The following is a 17314-nucleotide window of genomic DNA, read 5'->3' on the forward strand; positions in this document are numbered from 1 at the left end:
GAAACAGGTGATCAAACTTGACATTGAATACAAGAGCAGGCACAGTAAATCGAACGAGAAGAATCGGATGCAGACAGATCTATCATTCCAAATCATTTTAAGAGGGCAGTGTGCTTCAATGTGAGTGAAAGATGGAGAGACAAGCTTGACTTGTCCTGAAAAGAAACGAAAAAACGAACATGTTTGGGAATAAAACAAAATCAAACTGATGTGGATATGTGTCGTTGTGTTCTCGCTGGAAGCATGCTTTATTCTGCGTTACTTTGTGACCCCTGGACCAAAGTGGTCTTAACGCCTTCTAAAATAAAACCAAACACAGGCTCTTTTATATATATCTATATCTATATATATACGTGAACAACAAAGTGGTCATAAAAAATATGAACAATCTTTGAAATGGAACAAAGAGATGAACTCCGAACAAAAACTCTGTATAAAATATAAATTATTCAATAAATTGATAATTATAAACAAAAGCATTTATAAAACTATAAATATGCACAACTTTGAAAAAACAAAGACCTATTTGGGCTATAAGGTTTCTTTCTGGGCTGGGAAACGACCCAGTGACCCAGGCCGGAGACATCTCGTTTTCGCTTGGTAAAGTTTCGAAAATATAAGCTGTGTCATATTGTCTTTCTCCTGAAGGTCGTATTGTCCACTTCCATCATCTGCATTCCATATATCAGAAGCCGCTGATATCAACACACCCAAAATATCACGAACCGTCCCTCACACCAGACACCGGACCGCTGCCTGCTCGAAACCTCCGCAGTCTCTCATATTCATTTCATTCTGTCTTTCAGTCATTTCTGTCGACTCGCTAATTAGCAGAGGCTTTTCATCTACAATTACAGACTTGGCACATCAAGCATCTTTGTCAAGGGCTTCCAGCATCCATCTTTTATCGTCTATCTGCCCTGTCATCCTATGTAGCGTATTGATTAGCACATCTGTTTATATGTCAGTAGTCTATAAACCTCGACTCGTTTGCTTCACATGCGGCTCAAGTGTGACACTCACTTGACTCTCACTTTTTGTGCAATCTTGAATAATACGAACATATAACTTATTAGTTTGTAAATGCCCTTGTGTTAAATGCTAACAGATTAGCTGCTGTGCTACGATGCTAAAGATGCTACTGACTGAGGCCCAGATTTGAAGCAAAAACTCAACTGTGATGTTTTTGCATTAGGCTAAAGCTAAATGCTAAAGGTTTAGCTTTAGCCTGGTGTCCTGAGATATAAAAAGAAAAACTTCTGTTGGGTAACACAGCATTTTAGGACACCACATAAGCATGATTAGAATTTGTAATGGAGTTTATTACAAAATATACCAAACAGGCCTAAGCACGTTCAGCTCAACTTAAATGTTTTGCCTTAGCAATGCTAAAGATTTAGCTTTTGCCTCATGTCCTGAGACATAACAAACTTATAGATAAACAAGTTGGGTAAAACTTAGCATTTTAACACACCAAATTAGCCTGATTAGAGTTAGCAACTTTAATTCTGTAGCCTATTTAACAACTCAACTGTGATGTTTTGCATTAGCCTAAAGCTAAATGCTAAAAGTTTAACTTTAACCTGGTGTCCTTAGAACCAAAAATAACTTCTATGATAAATTGGATTACAATTTTAAAACACCAAATTAGACATTTTAATTCTGTAGCCAATATTACAGAATGACATTCAAAATTGTTCTCTGAAGAATTTATTTGTTTTTATTGATTTGGTCCATTGTACAAGCTAAGCTTTGCTAAGCTAAAGGCTAAAGACAAATGGCTATGTGTATAAAGGGATGAGCCCTGTGTCCTAACTTCCTGTTTTAACAGGAAATGCATCAACAAACGACTCCAAAACGCCTTTCAATGGATCTTTAAAACAATCAGACGAGATGAAAATGAAAAATGGCTGCACGGGCAGGCAGAGGTCTGGTGCGGAACTGAGCATTCACGTTTTTCACCTGAGATTAGAGACACAACGCCTCTACAAAAACACAGTTTCCCACACTGCATCCGTTTGTAAGGAAGACGCTGAGACTGATACGAGCCTCCACTTTGCCTTTGCTACATCTCCGTCGGATTATCATTCATATTATTGCCAATGAGAGCAGGTGAACTCAAACTGAGAATGAAACGCTATCAGCCCCGATGCATGTGGGAAAAGACGCCGTATCCCGCTTACAGAGGATTCTAGCATCAGCACAGTTGTTATCATGGCTACAGAGAAAACTAATGTTGTACGCAGACAAACATTAGCCAAACACTTAGATAGATAGACGACCCCACAAAAAAGAGAGATACGCAACCAAAATATACAGTCCAGGCGGCATTTCGATGGAAGAAATGAAACCGAACGGGAATGTCACATGGGGCAGTATGTAGCAGAACAGATTTTGGTGGCATTGAGATTTTTTTTTTTTTTTTAATCTAAAACTAATAAAACAGTTCAGTGTGTAACTCGCAGTCAGAATTTATTCACATTTTCTTTCTATTTCAAAACAAAATATAGCTCTTTTAAATATATTATTTTCTTAAATATCCATTGCATATCATGTTTTTTATTTTTATTAACATCTTTATTATTAATATCTTTTTTAATTCTTTTTTTTTTTTTTTAGCCCTCCCCACTTCAACTTCAAGGGCTAGCAGAAAATACAGTCATGCAAAGTCTCATGCTGGTAAACAAAGTTACAAAAATGCATTTTTTTTTATTTTTTTTTCTCTCTCCAAAGAGAGAGTTTTTCTTTTTTCATATATTTTGACATCCATTTTCTCACAGTTCAGTCTACGAGGAAACAATCTCTTTGATGAAGCATATCTCCCTCCAAAAGAGCGCGTTAATATTCTTTTCTTTCGTCCTATTCTTTTTTGTGTAAGTCGCTGCGTTTGTTCGTAGGGTGGACGGCATTGCATTTTTACAGTCGCATTCGGACATCGGCGGCGTCGCATGCCTCGTGTACCATGGAGATGTTACTTATCAAAATATAAATTTGTTCTTTTTTTTTTTTTTGTACATTTATTCTTGATTCGTTTGGCGTGACCTCCTGCGCTCCCTCTGATTAGTTAAGAAGGAACGTGCAGTCAAGCCAATAGGAGAGAATACGAGACAGAGATGGAGGGAAACTCTGAAGGCAATTTTAGACAAGTCGTACATAGACGATTTTTTTTTAGAAAGGGAGATTTTAAGAATGTCTCTGCGTATCCCTGACCTTTATACCCTCTTTCCATGAAGACGAAACGCTAGTTATTGGTCCAAGCACTCACATGTGCATGTATATAATCTATGGCAGCATTAGCTATACTAAATCACAAAATAAATCACATAATAAACCTCTATAATCAGAGAGGATTCCCATGGGAAAAGTCCTCAATTTGAGGGTTTTTTGGGAATTAGAGACAGCACCCCCTGGCAGAACAGCCAATCCGTTCATATTTAAAGGGACGAAAAGTTCAGATCTGACAGGGAACATCTAAAGTCATTTTGTGCCGTTTTAGCTTTCGTACATTATTTGGTCACAGTTGGGCTTTGGTCTGTCGGGACTGTGTTTTCGATGTTGCCTCCCCCGAACGTACGGGAAAAAACCTGGAAGACTGTTTGGGAATAGCAACGTACATCTGTTACCAAAGCAGAGTGCTGCGTTTCACTTTTCAGTGCTCTAGATTCATTCACAAAGAAAAGCTACTGTAAGACTCGGACTTTTCTCGGACGGGGAGTGGGGAACTACCACACGGCAATACACGGACAACACACTTTGCTGCTAATATGCTGAGTGGGGGAAAAGAAAAAAATGTGCATGACTAAGTCATTTTTAGTCATTCTGTGCAAACGGTCGATGAATATCAGTCTGTAAAAAGTCTGTCGGAGAGTTCTCCCAGCCAAGAAATGCTACAGGGTCTTAGCAGAAATGCTACATAATTATTCTAACTTGGTCCTTCATTCTTACATATAGACTAATATACAGAAACTCAGGGCCCAGGTGAGTGCGGCAGTCAAAACGCCTGGTGTTTTGATCTTAAAACATTGGAATGTTTTTCCGTTCGTTCCTTCAAGAGTCTTTTTTCTCTTTCAGGTGTCAGTGCAATGTTCGGTTTTGTTGCTGTAATGTCAGTCAGTCTGTAGAAAGAGGAGTGATCCGGAATTTCGGTGAGGTTGCTTTGGTTACCGTGTGAAGATTCGGCATCGGAAATTTCCAGTTTCCTTTGTTGTTGTTTTTTTTTTGTTTCCAGTCACACCCTCTCGCCACTCCGACATTCCTCACACGTCCCGTATGGATGGTGCGGTCCCATCTGCAAAGTTTTCAGGATTCAGCGACTAACTGTGTCTCCTTAAAAGAATTGCCAAATGCTAGAAACTTAACACTGTGGACAAAAACAGAAATATAATGATTTTGTTAGAAACAAGAATTAATTATGCAATGCTTTAAAAAAAAAAAAAAAAAAAATCACAGAAAAAAAAAAAAACAACAACAAAAAAAAAAATCACAGAAACCGTAAGATGTAGAAATGATTTTACAGAAACCACACAAAAACAAAATTACTGACAAAAAAAAAAGAAGAAAAGAATTTGAGACAAACACGGTTAAAACGTTTCTACACACAGATCTCAAGATGAAGATGCATGCACTGTGCAATGTATCTTCTCAGGGGTGAAAAAGTCCAGTCCCGGAGAAAACACACAGGTGCTAATTACAATTAATGGCGTCACACAGTGTTTAACCTGAAGTCTAAAGATGCTGAAGATTACACTTGACTAACTAAATGTGGCCAATTAACTTTCTAGATCAAGCAGGAATGGAATAGTCCACCCCAGATACATTCTAGATCAATTTAAAAATACAATAGGCTACTACATTATTATTGATAAAGGAAACTTATTGATTATATCTGAGAACAGTAGAAAGCTGGGGAGGGTTTACCTGTGAATCGCTGGTAAAAGTTAAGCATGTACTGCAAGAATTCAGTTAACAGATAATTCATTCAACTATATGATAATATAAGCGGAATAATTTGTCAGTTTGAGTCAAATTATGAGATTTGAACAAAAAAATTAAACAGCTGAACATTTCAGGCCAATGAAATTATGCCTATGGTTTTGTACATATTTTTTTGGGTTACACTTTATTTCGATAGTCTACTTTAGACATTTTATTAACTATAATTAACTTTGCAACTACATGTCACCTAACTCTCATTAACTTGCAACTGCATGTCAAGTGACTCTCAGAGTACTAGTAAACTGTTAGGTAAGGGTTAGTAGAATAAGTTGACATGTACTTGATAACTTATAGTCAGAAACTAAGTAACTTTGCAACTACATGTCAAGAAACTCTCAAGTAATTAGAGTATTAGTAGACTGTTAGGTTAGGGTCTTAGATTGGAAGTTGACAAGTAACTTTGCATGTCAATGTCAACTAACTCTCATTAATTTGTAACTACATGTCATCTAACTCTCAAGAGAGTATTAGTAGACTGTTAAGAGTTAGTAGTAGAATAAGTTGACGTACTTGAAAAGTTACTTATAGTCAGTAACTACAGGTAACTTTGCAACTACATGTCAACTAATTCATTAATTTGCAACTACATGTCATCTAACTCTCAAGGGACTATTAGTAGACTGTTAGGTTTAGTAGTAGAATAAGTTGACGTACTTGAAAAGTTACATATAGTCAGTAACTACAAGTAACTTTGCAACTACATGTCAACTAACTCTCATCAATTTGCAACTACATGTCATCTAACTCTCATGAGAGTATTAGTAGACTCTTAGGGTTAGTAGTAGAATAAGTTGACATGCACTTAAAAGACTTATAGTCAGTAACTACAAGTAACTTTGCAACTACATGTCAACTAACTCAATCTGCAACTACATGTCATCTAACTCTCGTGAGAGGATTAGTAGACTCTTAGGGTTAGTAGTAGAATAAGTTGACGTACTTGAAAAGTTACATATAGTCAGTAACTACAAGTAACTTTGCAACTACATGTCATCTAACTCTCATGAGAGTATTAGTAGACTCTTAGGGTTAGTAGTAGAATAAGTTGACATGCACTTAAAAGACTTATAGTCAGTAACTACAAGTAACTTTGCAACTACATGTCAACTAACTCAATCTGCAACTACATGTCATCTAACTCTCGTGAGAGGATTAGTAGACTCTTAGGGTTAGTAGTAGAATAAGTTGACGTACTTGAAAAGTTACATATAGTCAGTAACTACAAGTAACTTTGCAACTACATGTCAACTAACTCTCATCAATTTGCAACTACATGTCATCTAACTCTCATGAGAGTATTAGTAGACTCTTAGGGTTAGTAGTAGAATAAGTTGACATGCACTTAAAAGACTTATAGTCAGTAACTACAAGTAACTTTGCAACTACATGTCATCTAACTCTCATGAGAGTATTAGTAGACTCTTAGGGTTAGTAGTAGAATAAGTTGACATGCACTTAAAAGACTTATAGTCAGTAACTACAAGTAACTTTGCAACTACATGCCAACTAACTCATCAATTTGCAACTACATGTCATTTAACTCTCATGAGAGTATTAGTAGACTCTTAGGGTTAGTAGTAGAATAAGTTGACGTACTTGAAAAGTTACATATAGTCAGTAACTACAAGTAACTTTGCATCTACATGTCAACTAACTCATTAATTTGCTACTACTGAATGTCTAAAGCGGACTATCGAAATAAAGTGTTACCTTTTCTTGTTAGCAGGTTTTAGTTTAGGTAAGAGGCAATAAATCGGTCAAAAAGTGTTGATTGTACACATATACAGCATTCAAACGTTATCTGGGTGAATGAGTGCATTTCAGTTATGGAAAGAAATAGTTTTTCTTGTTAATATGCAAACAGAAATTGAAAATGCACACACACAAATACACCATAAACAAATGCTCATTTACATAAATGTCAACATAACACATACAATCTTTAAAGAACAACCAGCATACATAAAGAGAAAGGCAGAGATGAGTTTAATGGGCATTCACTCGTGTAGATACAGATTTGTACAGATCAAGTTTACGATGTCGGCCTAGAAGCTTTGCTTTAACAGGTGAAGCTAGTTAAATCTAGCTAGCAGTGTATGAGTCTCTACAACAACACTGTAGCCTAAATTATCCTCATAGAGGGGTCTTGCTTTTTTAATATAAACATGTTCGATGTGTTTCAGTGACCTGACAGTGTTGTAATAGGGCACAACTACATGGAATACACAAGTCAAAGAAAAAAAATCAGTTCTTTTTAAACATTTTTAAACATCCGATTACAACAAGAACAGCACAATATTAACTTCAACAATTACTTACAAATGGAGGAAAGAGATTTCTTTTTTTAACTAGAGAATGAATCTTCTCAACTAACTAATCACTAGAGATCCATAACTAATGAAGACTAATCAGTTTTAGTGGAAGAAAGTCTCTGGTTTCACAGTGTATGAGAAGGCCTGGCATCCCGCAACAATTAAAAACATGTTAAAATACAGACATTTTAACAAGGGTTGCTGCCGATGTCGTGCAGGATTCAATCGTCCTGCAGATCTGGTATTGCAAGTACAGTATAATTAAAGTAAAATAAAGTATTATAAAATTGAATTTTGTTTGGGTTCCATATTTTTTGACATTTCGGTTCTGAATAGAAAATATGGCATTAACTATAATTTTAGAATTTAGCACAAAATGTATCTACTACAACTTTACTGTTATATTACCATTCAAAAGTTTATTGTAAAAGTCTATTCTGCTCACCAAGGCTGCATTTATTTGATGAAAAATACAGTAAAAACAGTAATACTGTGAAATATTATTACAATTTAAAATAACTGCGTTCTATTTGAATATTTAAAATGTAATTTATTCCTGTGATCAAAGCTGAATTTTCAGCATCATTACTCACAAATCATTCTAAAATCATTTTGTAACATTATAAAATGTCTTTATTGTCACTTTTGATCAATTTAATGCATCCATGCTGAATAAAAGTACTAATTTCTTCAAAAAACTTGACTATATGTGACCCTGGATCACAAAACCAGTCACATGTCGCACGGGTATATTTGTGGCAATAACCAACAATACATTGTGTGGGTCAAAATTATCAATTTTTCTTTTATGCCAAAAATCATTAGGATATTAAGTAAAGATCATGTTCCATGAAGATATTTTGTACATTTCCTACCGTAAATATATCAAACATTTATTTTTGTGAGTGAATGCAGCACAATCACGAACATAAATGGACAACTTTAAAGGCGATTTTCTTAATGTTTCGATTTTTTTGGCACCGTCAGATTCCAGAATGTCAAATAGTTGTATCTGGACCAAATATTGTCCTATCCTAACAAACCATACATCAATGGAAAGCTTACCCATGTGACTGGTTTTGTGGTCCAGGGTCACATATATTCTTTTTTTAGATAATTTTGAAGCCTTTTCGCTCCCATCTACATGTCATTTCTATCCCACCAAACTTTGGTTATCATAAAAACTGTAGCAATTCCAAATTGGAAAACAGGACCGATTTGGGAAAGAAGGGATTCTGCAGGACGACTGAATCTCGCATGACGCCGGGAACATTATGGGATCCAGGTTTGCATGACAGAGGAACCATGTTTAAAACAAAATGGCTCCTTACTGATACTGTATATGTACTGTCTCAGCAGTGGGTTGTTCTCCATTGGGGAAACTAAATCACATTTAATGATTAAAAACTAGATAACATACAGTTTCCTATAAACTACAACTTTGCAAGTATTGCAACATGTTATTTTTCTCTTTGCTATTTCAGGGAAGTAATTTTCTCAGAAATGGCTTATTTACTTATAGTATCATCTCTTTTGTTTATGATTCTGGAAGCACTTGGTCACATCGACCTGAATACATATATATTTTTGTCTAGTTCTATTAATCCAAAAAGAAACACAGTAACACTTAACGTATATATCATATACAAATGAAACTGTCGTGTAATGTTTTTGAAAACAAAAACAAATCGTCTTTGAAAAAACATTCAAAATATGATAAAAAAAACAACATCAGGACACTAACATTGACAAGACAAACAAGAAATGCTCTTGAAATCATCACATCCTTTTCGTCATCTTCCATTCTTTTAACCTTTTCATTAGGATTAATCATACGCTTGCACATACATTTAAAACACCACATGTGCAAGTATGTTTGCAGCATTATGAATTAGGGTGGAATATTGCACATGATTTGCATATGTGGGCGAGTTTGCACAATATTCCTTTTTTTCTGGAGCATCATCTTAAAATCTTACGCTAACACATCACAAACACTGTGCACAATGGCAGACAAAGAAAAATAATTTCATCAAATGTACTTTCCACACTTTTTTTGCTCCTCATATTCAGTTTTCGGACTGGAAGTCTTTGCTTAGAGGTGGGCGAAACTTGGCAACATGTTATAATGAGCAAAATAAAGTATGCAAACAAATAAACAAACAAAAATGACGATGAGCCAGAACGATGCGCAAAATAAAATGAAGTGATTATATGGCAATGAATGCTCAAATAATCAATTGGTCAGATTTATCTTTCACCCATTCAGTTTTGATTCAATAGGTTTGCAATTAAACGAAATTATTTGACAGCCAATAACAGTCCAACGACAAATTCAAACAAAAACAAACAAACATGATACATTTCATTTTTAACCCCTACGAACGTTTCTATTCAGAGTAATGATTGCATATGTACATTATTCTTGCATTCAAAATTCTGGTGCGTTTTCTACAGTCCAGAATTACGTTTATTCACAGTAATATTAATCTTAATTCAGAGTTTGAGGGAAATGGAAACACAAAGCAAGGGTGCATTTGAAATGAAAATGCATTAATCTATCTTCCTTGAGCATCAAAATCATTCCCTCTAAGACTACTGTGAAGCATGGGGGAAAAACAAAGCATTTGCTCCATTCGCACAGTTATTGACCAGCTTAACCTTGCCAAGTCCAGTTCAAACACGAACACGACCCGCGATCATTCACAAACTGTGTCTCTACCGACGCGCTCGCGATCAGTCATTGTTATTGCTGTGAATGTGAGTATGAGGCTGTTCTGCCTTTCTCTCCTCCTTTCCTGAGTCTTTCTGTCACTCGTTCCGCTTTTTCTGCTACAAAATGGAGGGAATGGGTGAGCGGCAGCGACGGAGGGGTCCCGGGGCCTCGTAAGGGTCAAAGGGCGTGCTGGTGATGGGGGTCAAACGCAGGGACGACCCCGCCATTCCTGATATGTTGTTCAGGCTGCGAGATTTCTCGTAACCGGTGGCTGCCAGATTGTTCGCCCACGTTAGTGACAGGTTGAATCAATTTTAAATGCGTGTTTTTCGATTGAACAGCATGAGCGATGGGGTGGATCGTCATTGGGCGTTACATGTTCGGTTAATATATCGGTTTGAGTGAGAATGTGGCCGACAGAAAATGAATTATTGGGAAAGGAACGAAAGAAAAAGAAACATGAGTGTAAAATTTAAACGTAGATATAAAGTGGGACAAACGTGAAGATACAGGTAAAAGACAGACGGACAGACATACACAGGACAAGACAGGACAAAACAGGAAAATGAGAGTTATGAAAATCATCATACATTGGTTTACTAAAAAATTCCACAACATATAAACACAGTTTCCCAGAAACCAAATACTCCACAGATAAACGTCCACACATTCCCACTGGTTGAAGAAAACACTGGCTGGATTGTTTGCCACTAAGTTGTGGTAAAGTTGGGATTTGAGATGAAGTGTTTCAGTTAACCAGTGCAGTGTAGAGTAAGACTAGACAACACATAAGACAGAAGCTGAAGTGCCTTTCTCGGCCAGACTGTGGGAGATTGTTGAACAAACCACGGGAGCCATTGTGAGACATTTCAAAACATTTATATAAAGTGTTGTTAGTGTTTTTAAAAAAACTTTTTATTACTTTGCTCCAAAACCTGGTGAACTGCTCAGCTTATGACGTAACACTCTTTTTTTGAACAAAGTATTTTTTTTAATACATTTTTTATTGATTTGTTTTTGTTTTGTAATGAATGAATGAATGAATCATTTATATAGTGCCTTTCCGAAGCTCCAGGTCAAAAATATATTGATACATTTTGGTATCAAAAAACTAACAAATAATAATAATAATAAAACAAATTCTATATAGCGCCTTTTAAGGCTCAAGGTCAAAAATATATTGACGCATTTTGGAAACAAATAAAAAAATATTTTATGTACTTTGTATTGATGCATTTTTTAATTAATGAATGAATGAATTAATAAATACACAATTTAATTTAATTTAATTTAATTAGTGCCTTTCCAAGGCTCAAGGTCAAAGATATATTGACACATTTAGGTAATTAATATATTTTATTTTTGACCTAGAGCTTTGGAAAGGCACCATATAAATGTAATTATTTATTTTGTATTGATGCATTTAAAAAATAAAAAATATATATTTTTTTTATTTATATGGTGCCTTTCCAAAGCTCTAGGTCAAAAATATATTGATACATTTTGGTATTAAACAAACAAACAAAAAAACAAATAAATTATTCTATATAGTGCCTTTTCAAGGCTCAAGGTCAAAAATATATTGACACATTTTGGTAATATATATATCATTTATATGGTGCCTTTCCAAAGCTCTATGTCCAAATATATAGATACCTTTTAGTATTAAACAAACAAACAAACAAATAAAAATATTTAATTTATATAGGCTCAAGGTCAAAAATATATATATCGTTTTTGGGAATAAATAAATAAACTTTCATTCATTCATTTAATCATTAATATATAGTGCTTTTCCAAAGCTCAAGATCTATAAATCATTATATACAGAAGGTATGTCTAGGCGGATCACTAGGTTTTGGAGCAGACTGAATGTTACTCACTGAGGTGAAGTAATTCTCAACCAAGTGTTTCTGTACTACTATTAAAAATCACCCTAAGAAGCTGATTAATACACTACAGTTGAGTTAGTGCACAGATATGCTCTTGTGGACCGCTGGCGGGTTTCTTTGACAACCTCCTGAACATCCTATTATACTTCACTTGACTGAAAGGTCATAAAGCCTGCGTTTGTATAATATAATCATGACAAAAAAAAAAAAGTTCATAACACTTCCACTGCATTCACGTTATCGGAATTACCGTAATCACAAGATGACAACACAGAATCTATGGCTGTTTACATCTTCACACCCATAAAATACCAACATTTATGGCTTTGCTGATGACATGAAAATATGCAACAACAAAAAAATCTTGCAAAATATTAAGCAACTAATAGTACGTTTTTTTTTTATATAACGCCTACCTAAAAGTTGGCCACAATAAAATAAGCAAAAACAGTAATGTATCTACATAAAACTCCCCAGAAACTCTGAATTACGGTAATTTCGATATAAATTACATTCATGACATTTATTTCATACATTTAGTGTATTATAATTCCATCTTTTGACATAGTAATAAAACAGACTTATGAGTGTTACATTGAGCTTTAGTGAGATTAGTAGTCAGGCTTTAGTGACCAAACATTTAAGTGAAGTGACTAGCAGCGACCTTCCACCCACATATCAGATTTATTTGTCTCTCTCCCGCTTTCTCCCTATATGCGTGTTTGTTCGGGAGAGGAAGAGGTGAATGTGGGAAAAGTTTGCCGCACGTTGATCACAGAAAAATACTCTGGAAGAAAAACAAGGACGATAAGGGGAAAAAAAAGAAAGACAACTTTCCTCTGAAAGTAGGACAACAGCTTGGACACACACACACACACACAAATGCATTCGGACACAAATGTGCTGAGTCAGGTCTGATATAAAATTCACACACACACACGTTTTTAGGGGACTTTCCATAGACAAAATGATTTTTATACTGTACAACTGTACATCCTCTCCCCTTACACTAAACCTATCCATCACAGAAAACTTTCTGCATTTTTACTTTTCAAAAACATCACTTAGCATGAATTATAAGCCGTTTTCCTCGTGGGAAGCAAAAAATGTCCCCACAAGGACAAGGATTTCGGATATTGCCATCTTTGTGACGGACGGACACAGACGGACGTGAGGACCATCGCAAAAAACGACTAGCACATACAGAACAGCCTGTGTTTATAATACAGTACAGCACACATCGCTACCACAGTACAACACTACCACTACTTTATCTGCTGGTCAGGACAACAGAACAACAAAAACAACTGGATTGTTTTACCCGTCTGCCTGGTCAACATCGCTTCATACAGCCACACGCCCTTTTTATTATGTTTGCCCAGTAAGAGCTTTTAAAGGATTCCTCAGGAGACAGAGCGCATTAGTGAGGGTGGAATAAGACAGGAAGAGTGAATATATTTAATGGGACTGATGGATACTCGGTGTGTGTGAGAATGTAGCGCCACTAAAACAACAGGAAGTTTGTGTGACAGCACGGTGAAAACATTTTATGGGCTGAACAATCAAAAATGCATATATTAAAAATTTCAAAACTACCTTAAAAATATTTGAAGACAACATGAAATTAAAATGTACCTAATTTACTGTCATTTACATCTCATGTTGTCTTTAAGTGTGCCTACTAAATACCTGAAATGATTTATATTTTTGCTACATTATAATAAACGCTATGATTCCAACACATTTACCATGTTAAATACCCACAACAGCTTTGATACCTCTCATGCTAATGTAAGTGCGTTATAGTTTATATTATATTTCTTATCATGTACATGTAATATTTTATAATATTACCATGTTCAGATCGCTCAGTATGAGTGCTACAAGATTTGCATACCTACTGTGAACCAGGAAAACCTCATAAAGAAGTGTTTCCAGTTTGAACATGTACAGAACAATTTAAAACAGTTGATGTACCTACCCATGGTCACGCATTAGAAACTCTGGTGCTGCACTGACGGCCTGGAGGCGAATGAAGGATGAGATGAGTGTTAGTCACACAGTGGAAAGAGTTAAAAAGAGAGTGAATGACATGAAAGAACAAAAAAAGGGGGTGTGCAAATATCAAAACCACATTTAGATGCCCTAATAAAATTATAATCTTTAATAAATGCCACAGCATCAGCATCAGTTAGTTAGGCTATTGGATAATGATGATGATGATGAATGATGACGATGACACCCTGATAAATTGAGGCAATAATGGGTGTGATTGAGGTTATTGGGTGTTTATGTTAGGGCTGGGTTGAAAATATAAATTTCGGCTTAATCGTCTTCACTAACACTCTTCACATTATTTGAAGCGCTCCTCCCTTCCACAAAATCCCAATAAGCTTTGTGCCTTTTTAATTTTTTAATGAAGCATTTGCTAATGTTAATGCTGCCCTCACTATCGGTAATTTCCTACTTCGCCCTTCTGAAGTCATGATTATGAGCACATCGCATTCAAATTTTGACATGAGAGGGCGTTCATGTCCATTTTGTTATTAACTAGGAAACTATAATGCTTCCAATAGCACGTGACGTGAAGGCAGCATTAAAATTCTGAGCTTTCCACTCGTATTTACGACTTTGTGGTGGCGTTCATGTGCCTTCAGTACGATCTTCCCGACAAGACTTGAACACACGAAAGGCTCAGCTTTCGAACTCTGTAAATTTTAATGCGAAATTAAAACAATAAATACCGTGTTGGCGCTCTTTGACGTGACAGTGAAGCGGCCGGCAGCGCGGAGCGCGCGTGAACTGATAAATAATATCTTCCGCTTTATTTCCGCTTTACAACACGAAATAAACACGACCATCAGAAGTTATTTTGAAAGATACAGTACAACTTTCCAAAATCCACATTATGTCTCATGTAATCTTGTAATAATGTTTTATTGACGGAAAGACGTCAATGAAACAATTTGTAAACAACAGCTCAACGTTAGCAGGCCTAACGTTACCTCAGAAAAGCCATTCAGTGACCATAAAGCTATAGTTAGCGAGAAATATATACTCTAGAGAGGAGCATTTTGCTATATATGCACTAAATTACATATTCATTATATTTTTACTTAAAATTTGATTCAATATTTAATGTAAGTTTGTATAAATCCATCATTAAAAACAAGTTATGACAGCCATCTTTAAATGTTTATATTTCAACGAATTGGAGTAGAAACAATTATATAAGTAATCATCATAAAACTACCTTATGTCCAATTTAAATGTTTGTATACAAATCTGTTGTTAATTTTAACCTTTAATATTGCAGTAATTCCAAATGACAGGGTTTCCTATAGTTTACAATAGTTGATAGAAATTATTTTGTTCTTGACAAAAATGTACATTTACAGTATGCTAATTAAATGATATAAAATCGAGATTAGGAACTGAATCGAAGTTCAAGCTTATGCAATTTGTGTCAATACCCAGTCCTGTTTTCTGTCACTTATGTTGCTTAGGTCTAGGCTACATGTGTGCAGTGAAAGCTTTATTCCAGCTCAGGCTGTTCCGGCAGTATTCCGGCATATCGACCGCTGGACTGTTAGCAATAGAGAGAGCTCACATTACCCACAATTAAGCTATATCGATCGGCTTGTGACCAGAACACAGAACACCACAACCATGACGGGCCGCTCACTGCTGGAATGTGCTGTAACAGGAGAACACATCAAATGTGCTGATACTGTTCTGTTATCAAACTAGTCCTTAAACTTCAACAGTGCCACTTGTTAACCTTTAGCACAACAAGATGGCACAATAATAATAGAGATGCTTGTTTCCAGACAATAAATAGGAGGCATGTAAACAATGACACTAAATGTATAGTTCAAAAATGGATTTCTAAATGACAAGTTGTGATATTTGCAGACAGGAAATGCACAGTTGCAAACACACACATGCAACATTAACAACTACACACATAGACATGGAAGGAGTGTGTGTGTGTTTGTGTGAGTGTGTGTGATGATATGAAATGAGTTCAGTGATATAGTGATAAAACCCTCAGTTATTTTAGTTTATGAATGATCTTTAACTAAATGCGTTAATTTAACAATGTTAATTTAATGCACTTATTCCAAAATGTAAGAATGTATTATACTTACTATAATACCTAATGTTACAGTGTTATTAATTTCTTAAGAAAAATCCAATTTAAACTGATAAAATCCACCAAATGTAATTCTGACACGAACGTATTCGAACGCGTATATTTTTTAATCATACCAATTGAATTGAACCAAATTGTGACTAAAATTCAGATTTCCTGATGCATTGCACAATTGAATCATATCATCAGGGCAAATATTTACACGTCTATCTGTAATGCATAACCGCTTCACTACACAGACTAAATATAGACCTGATGGAGACCCTGTTTTAATGGAGAAAAAAAGAGATTTCATGCGGTTGCCTTGACGGAACTAGAGCACACCTGTTTAGTTTTGAAAAATGTCCTGCTCAAGGCATCTTTCATAAAGACTATAACTTTGAACTTGAAATGCAACTTTAGGCTACAATTTGTGTATATATAATGGAAATATCAATAAACTGAAAGACTGTTATGTGAAAGACACCCACGCTTTACACCTTTCTTGAAACAGTTTAAAGTGCTTCAATAACAAAATATAATTAAATCCATAAAGGGGTCATATCATATTATTATGTATAACAGCAAAAACGTTTTTCTTTTATATATATATATATATATATATATATATATATATATATATATATATATATATATATATATATATATACACAATGAAAATGCATGATTATCTCTGACTGTCAAGTTCAATTGCAATTTTGCTTGATTTATTAAAATCAGTATTAAATATTCAATAAATAAATAAACAAATATAGAGCAATTTTTTTAAACAAATTTAAATAAATAAAAATTCATATTAAAGTTAGGAATACTTGATTTATTATGATATATATATATATTTTTTTTTTAACATATTTTTTTTAAATGCATGGTGATCGCTGATTGTCAGTTGCACTTGCAACTTTGCTGGATTTATAAAAATAAAAATAATTAAATAATAAATCATAAAATCTTAAAAATAAATAAATATACAGCAATAAAACTTAAAATGTTTTTTTTTTTAAATAATAATAATAATTATGAATATAAAAAATATATTACAACCAATATAAATATATATATTAAAAACCCATTAAAATATGAAACAATAAATAGCAATAAGACTGCTGATAATGAATGTTTTATCTCAAAAGATTGAGGAATATTTGGTTCATTATGATATGACCCCTTTAAAATCAGATTCGCTTTTATTCTCGAATAAAAATACATACATCATTTATGAAACTATTGTAGTTGCCACAAT

At 34.7% G+C, this 17314-nt stretch overlaps 1 protein-coding gene across 2 annotated transcripts in view; it reads right to left on the reverse strand.

Annotated features, from left to right (window-relative positions):
* Positions 1 to 2981: 2981 nt before the first annotated feature.
* Positions 2982 to 17314, reverse strand: part of kcnc3b (potassium voltage-gated channel, Shaw-related subfamily, member 3b) — a 55558-nt gene continuing 41225 nt past the window's right edge. The window contains exon 5 of one of the 2 annotated variants that reach the window (XM_084399538.1): positions 2982 to 4360. In XM_084399538.1, the coding sequence (XP_084255664.1) occupies positions 4347 to 4360 (14 nt within the window). In that variant the 3' untranslated portion in view covers positions 2982 to 4346. Of the gene's footprint in view, positions 4361 to 10028; positions 10295 to 17314 lie in introns of those variants that run through there. The other variant, XM_084399537.1, reaches the window with a different exon arrangement.

The sequence above is a fragment of the Rutilus rutilus genome (assembly GCF_951802725.1).
Source record: "Rutilus rutilus genome assembly, chromosome: 24".
NCBI classification, from domain to species: domain Eukaryota; kingdom Metazoa; phylum Chordata; class Actinopteri; order Cypriniformes; family Leuciscidae; genus Rutilus; species Rutilus rutilus.